Source organism: Mastomys coucha, unplaced genomic scaffold (genome assembly GCF_008632895.1).
Source record: "Mastomys coucha isolate ucsf_1 unplaced genomic scaffold, UCSF_Mcou_1 pScaffold23, whole genome shotgun sequence".
Taxonomy (NCBI): Eukaryota; Metazoa; Chordata; class Mammalia; order Rodentia; family Muridae; genus Mastomys; species Mastomys coucha.
Window position 1 is genome coordinate 16,058,462 of NW_022196906.1, and position 6,000 is coordinate 16,064,461.

Genomic DNA, 6,000 nt, shown 5'->3' on the forward strand with positions numbered 1-6,000 from the left:
TTGTCTCAAAAACAAAGAAGTGGACCAACCAAATGGCTCACTGGGTAAAGGCACTGGCCACCAAGTCTGAAGACCTGAGTTTGATCCCAGAGCCCCTCATGGTGGTAGAGAACCGATTCATGCAAGTTGTCCTCCAACCTAGAAATGCACACTGGCACACACCTTGATAAATAAATGCAATTAAAAACAATTTTTTAAAGACAGGGTTTCTCTAGCCTTGGCTGTCCTGGAACTCTTGCTGAAGACCAGCTGGCATCGAATTTACAGAGATTCATCTGCCTCTGCCTCCCAAGTGCTGGGATTAAAGGCATGCACAGCACCACCACAGCAAATAAATGCAATTTTAAAAAATTAGAAACACAAAATCAGGACAACACTTGCCTAGCATGCAGGAAGCTTTGCGTTCCAACCCCATCATACAAACCGGATGTGGTGGAACAGGTCTGAAATTCCAGCAGTCAAGGAGATGGAGGCAGGGGGAATCCAATGTTCAAGGCTAGCCATGGCTACAAAGAAAATGAGACCAGCTTGAGCTGCCTGAGACCCTATCTCAAACACAAAAATGGATCTGGGATGCCAAATGGGGAGAGGCGTACTAGAGGGTATTCTTTGAAGAGGCTGAGCTCCTCTCTTTGCCTATCCTACTTAGCTAGTCCTCACAAGCTCCATTCTTTTCCCTTCTAATCTCTGCCTACAAAACCGGCCCCGTCTCATTGAGTTATGTAAATGAGCGTTTATAGCCCCGCCCCTTCGCAAGCACCAACCCCGCCCATCTGTGTTATGCAAATGAAGGACGCAATGGCCCCGCCTGCCCGTCTAACAAGAGGCTTGGGCCCGCCCCACACTGAATTATGCAAATATAGCCCTGTGCCCGCCCCACTGGGTTATGCAAATAAGGCACCCTGTGGTCCCGCCCCTGCCTCGGCCACGGAGTCTGCGCGGAGTGGCAAGTCCGGCGGTCCAGACTTCATCTCGGTGTCCGCCTGCCTGACCAGCGATCTGTCTGACTGTTCTGCGGCGCCTGGACCGTCTAGAGGGAGCGAGGGTTCAGGCGGCCGCGGCCTAGACAGGGTGAGGGAGAAGCGTGGGCGCCCCCTCTTTCTAGCCCGGGGGCTGCCCAGCCTAAATACGGCAGGTTCTGACCGTGGACATGGGTTCTTCCGATCTGTTCCCTACGGGTCCATTGCTGGGGGGCGGGCAGCTAGGGGGAGAGGAAGTGGCGATCTAGGGCTTTAGATGGGGTTGGGGGAGGGGAGCCTGGAGAAGGGGACCCCCCCTCCCCGGGGACCTTAAGAGCCAAGCCACAGTGCTGCGAGGGTGGCTGTGGGTGAATGATGGTGTGTTGGTGTGTGGTTGTGTAACTGGTTGTGTGGTTGCCTGGCTGTGATGGGTTCGGGTGTGTCCACTGATTTTGTGTGTGTGTGTGTGTGTGTGTGTGTGTGTGTGTGTGTGTGTGTGTGAGAGAGAGAGAGAGAGAGAGAGAGAGAGAGAGGAGAGAGAGAGAGAGAGAGAATGCACTGGCTTCTGTGTGTGTGTGTGTGTGTGTGTCTAGTTGTGTGATCTGTCATTTTGTAGTTACTGTTGTGTCCCTTCTGATGTTGTGTGTCTGTTTTGCAATCTGGCAGGTGTCTGCTCTTACATGCCTTTTGTGTGTGCTGCAAGTCCCCGTCACATATATCTCTACCTGACCATGTGGCTGAGGCTGTGGGTGGCACGCTGTCTCTCCTATGACTGTAAAGAGGGTGTTCATGTGTTTGATTGTCATTGAGCGCCTTGTAACTGGGGGTGTGACTCTGTGACCCATTCTGTGACTCTTATTGTGTGGAGTGAGTCTGCTGGGATTCGAAGTGGTTAGCAACCTTGAGTCTGTGGCGGTGACTGTATTGTGGGGGGCTGGGATGTCTCCCTGTGTGTCTCTCTGACTGTGTGTTTGAAGGGGTATGTTCCATCCGTGTGGGTGTCTATGACAAGGCCATATGCAAACTGTGTGTGTGTGTGTGTGTGTTTAGGAGTACTGGGGATTTGTGTGAATGAGCAAACCTGGTTTGCTCAGCATGGAACAGACACCCCACACAGTGTGCTTGGCTTTTGCTGTGGAGTGGATGGATGTCATGTTCCGAGATGTCCCTGTGTGTGGTGTTTGGGATGGAAGCCACGCCTGGGTTATATCTTGTGTGGGAGTGCCCATATGGGTGACTCTGTACACCTGGAATCTGTGGTGACCCTCTCTCCAATATGTCATTCTGTGGAGTAGGCCTCAATGGAGCCCTGGATGCACAGTGCCCACCCTCACCTGCCTGGGCCTCAGTTTCCACATCCATGCAATGGAGATGAATGTTCTTGCCCTGCTGGCCTCACGGAGTGGCTGTGAGTTGGTGGCAGTGGAGGTGAATGCCTGGAGGAAGCCCTAGGGTGCTTTCACAGGTGAGACCACAAGTCAGTGGGTATAAGCTGGCTTGACTGTACTGGCTACTGATGCCTTGGGGATTGAAGTTAGATATAGGGGGAGTTGGTGAGAGGAGAGTGGAGAGGCAGCTGGCCTGGGAGGATGGGGGTGCGAGGCAGCTGGGAGAGAGGGAGTATTTGGCTATCAGCCCACACCAGATACCACAGCCCATGGGAACAGGGGAGGGAGATGTGGAGGCCATAGTGGAAGAGAGGTGGAGAAGGGAGAGAGCAAGAAGCGTGGAATCTGCTGGGTAAAGAAGATAAAGTTCCCTAAAATATGACAAAGGTGGGTACCAAGGAGAGAGGCACCCTTCTCTAACGGCTGCTTAGAGGTTCCCATAAAAGGCATGGGGTCTGTAGAACTTCTTTAATTGAAGATAGAGAGAAGACATCACTATAGAATCTTTTAAGAACCAACCTCTGCAGGCTGCTGTCTGATCTCCATATGAACTGTGTGACACACGTGCACAGACTCAACAAATAATAAATGTAACTAAGAAACAAACAAAAAAACAGCCTTAGCTCTCTAATAGACCTCGGAGTCCTGGTGTAAGAAGAGGCAAGGACCTTCTTACAGAAGGCAGGAGCAGGGCCAGCGAGGTTAAAGAGCAGACCCAGAACTTTGGGAGGCCTCATTTACTCACAATGTGCCCCAGGGTCCCATTCCCTCTCCCCCCACAGGCCCAGGCATCACTATGGCTGGAGGGAGGCCTCACCTGAAGCGGAGTTTCTCCATCATCCCCTGCTTCGTCTTTGTGGAGGTGAGAACCTCAGAGCTACTCTGAGAGAGGGCTCTGTCCCTGCCTAGCCTGTCTCCCTGCTCTTGGCCCATACTCATTTCCCCACCTTCCTGGTTCCAGTCAGTCCTACCTCTGGCTCTCTGACCTCTTACACCCCATTACCTCAGAACCTCTGCTGCTGCCCGCCCCCCTCGAGGTGTGGTGGCAGGATTGGAATCAGAAGCATTCCTCTCTGGATTCTGGCCCTATTTTGCCCTAATCCATCACACTTTGGGACTTTGCATGCCTGAGCCTCAGGGGTTTTTTTGTTTTTTTGTTTTTTGTTTTGTTTGTTTGTTTGTTTTTTGAGACAGGGTTTCTCTGTGTAGCCCTGGCTGTCCTGGAACTCACTCTGTAGACCAGGGTGGCCTCGAACTCAGAAATCCGCCTGCCTCTGCTTCCCAAGTGCTGGGATTAAAGGCGTGTGCCACCACTGCCCGGTGCCTCTGTTTTTTTCATCTCTAAAATGTGCATAATTAACAGGGCATGGTGGCACATATGTGTAACCTCAGCATTTGGGAGGCTGAAGGAGAAAGATTTCAGGGAAGTCAGGGCCAGCTGGGCTACATAAGACTGTCTCAAAAAAGATAAAGACAGAAAGAGAGAAAAAAATGCAGAGCACAGTCATTGTAATGAATATTTGTAATCCTAACATTCAGAAGGAGTCAGAGGCCAGAGAATGTCTGCAAGTTCAAGGCCAGGCCATATACAAGGCCAGCTAGGACTGTGGATGAGATCCTGCCTCAAAACAAACTAGCCAGGGGTGGTCACACACACCTTTAATCACAGCACTTGTGTATTCTGATGAACTGGAGGCCAGCCTGGTCTACATAGTGAGCTCCAGGCCAGCCAGGGAGACTTTGTTTCAAATAAAACAAAAAAGTTTTTGATTTCCATGCCAGCCTGAGATACATAATGTTAAAATAATAAGCATATAAATAGGCAAATTAAAAATGGGCTTGAGAATGTGGGTCAGTGGCCAGAGACTTGCCTAGTCCATGAAGTCCTGGGTTCTATCCCTAGTACTGAATAAAGAAGATGTACTGATTGACCTACAGCTATAACCCCAGCACCAGGGACGGGAAGGTTGGAGGATCAGGAGTCAGGCCCATTTCCATAGTGAATTTTAAGCTATCCTGGACTACATGAAGCCTTGTCTCAAAAACAAAACAAAAACCCGCTAGAAACAAAATAATGGCAACATTGCTACAGTTAAAAGCCTAAGATGTATTAATTCCTTCGTCCCCTCCTCTGCTTTCCTTTCAATACTCATCTTCCATTTTCTCTCTCCCTTCATATCTCTCCATTTCCTTGTCTCTGTCTCTGACCTCACAGCCTCTGACTTCCTCCTATCTCTTTTTCCTTCTCTCTGGCCCCTGACTGGCTGCAGTCTGTGTTGCTAGGCATCGTGGTCCTTCTTGCGTACCGCCTGGAGTTCACGGACACCTTCCCAGTGCACACCCAGGGCTTCTTCTGCTATGACAGCGCTTATGCCAAGCCGTACCCTGGGCCTGAGGCTGCCAGCCGAGCACCCCCAGCCCTCATCTATGCCTTGGTCACTGCTGGGCCCACCCTCACGGTGAGATGGTGTGGGTCAGCAGGCTGGATGCCAGGGAGTAGAACCTCCTGGAAGGCAGGAAGGCTGGGTTGAAGCTGGTGAAGCCCTGGCCTCAAAGGGCAGGAAGACCTCATCTTGGTCTTGTCCACAGATCCTGCTGGGGGAGCTGGCCCGTGCCTTCTTCCCTGCGCCACCCTCCACCAGGCCTGTCAGTGGGGAGAGCACCATCGTGTCCGGGGCTTGCTGCCGCTTCAGTCCCCCGCTGCGGAGACTGGTTCGTTTCCTGGGTGAGAAATGCAGCCTGGGGTCAGTCCAGTGGTCTTAGGGAGGGAGGTGAGTTCAGGGACAAAGAAAAATGGGCCAGTTCCACCTTAAAAAGAATCTCAGGCCAGTGGATCAAGATTTGGCTCAGTGGGTCCAGGTGCTTGCCACCAAGCCTGACCTGAGTTCGATTATCCAGACCCACATGGTGGAAGGAGAGAAACAGTTGTTGAGCTGTCCTCTGACTACACTCAAGATATGGTGCACACCCACATACATGCATGTACACACATAAATAGACACAGGCATGCACATGCATACACACATACACTTAGATGCACACGCACACATAGATGCATTCACAAACACATACATATAGATAAAATGCATGTACCTACACATAGATACATGCATGCATACATATATGCACATAGACATACACACTAGACATACACACATACACTCGTGAATAAAAGAATTTTTTTTTTTTTTTTTTTTTGGTTTTTCAAGACAGGGTTTCTCTGTATAGTCCTGGCTGTCCTGGAACTCAGTCTGTAGACCAGGCTGCCCTCAAACTTAGAAATCCGCCTGCCTCTGCCTCCCAAGTGCTGGGATTAAAGGCGTGTGCCACCACCGCCCGGCAAGAAAATCTTTTTTAAAAGCCAGAGATGGCCCACATCTGTTGTCCCAGAAATGGCAAGATGGGAGATGGAGACAGGTGGGTTCATGGAAGCTCTGGGCCACCCAATCTGGCCTACTTGGCAAAATTTCAGGCCTGTGAGAAGCTCTGTCGCAAACCAAATGTGAAGGTGTTGGAGGAATGACAACTGAAATTGTCCTCTTACCTCTACAACATGCATATGACTCACACACACAAGAGTTCTGGCCTGTGTAGTGGAGCACATCTGTAATCCCAGGACTTGGAAGGCTGTGGTAGGGAGATCTCAAGTTTGG

General features: G+C 50.8%; 1 protein-coding gene across 3 annotated transcripts in view; it reads left to right on the forward strand.

The window, feature by feature from the left end:
- The first annotated feature begins 805 nt into the window (after positions 1–805).
- Positions 806–6,000, forward strand: part of Plppr2 (phospholipid phosphatase related 2) — an 11,733-nt gene continuing 6,538 nt past the window's right edge. Inside the window, exons 1-5 of one of the 3 annotated variants that reach the window (XM_031344877.1) lie at positions 806–1,071; positions 2,255–2,424; positions 3,130–3,209; positions 4,618–4,806; positions 4,937–5,072. In XM_031344877.1, coding sequence (XP_031200737.1) covers positions 3,144–3,209; positions 4,618–4,806; positions 4,937–5,072 — 391 coding nt within the window. In that variant the 5' untranslated portion in view covers positions 806–1,071; positions 2,255–2,424; positions 3,130–3,143. The remainder of the gene's footprint in view (positions 1,072–2,254; positions 2,425–3,129; positions 3,210–4,617; positions 4,807–4,936; positions 5,073–6,000) is intronic. The other 2 variants (XM_031344875.1, XM_031344876.1) reach the window with 2 other exon arrangements.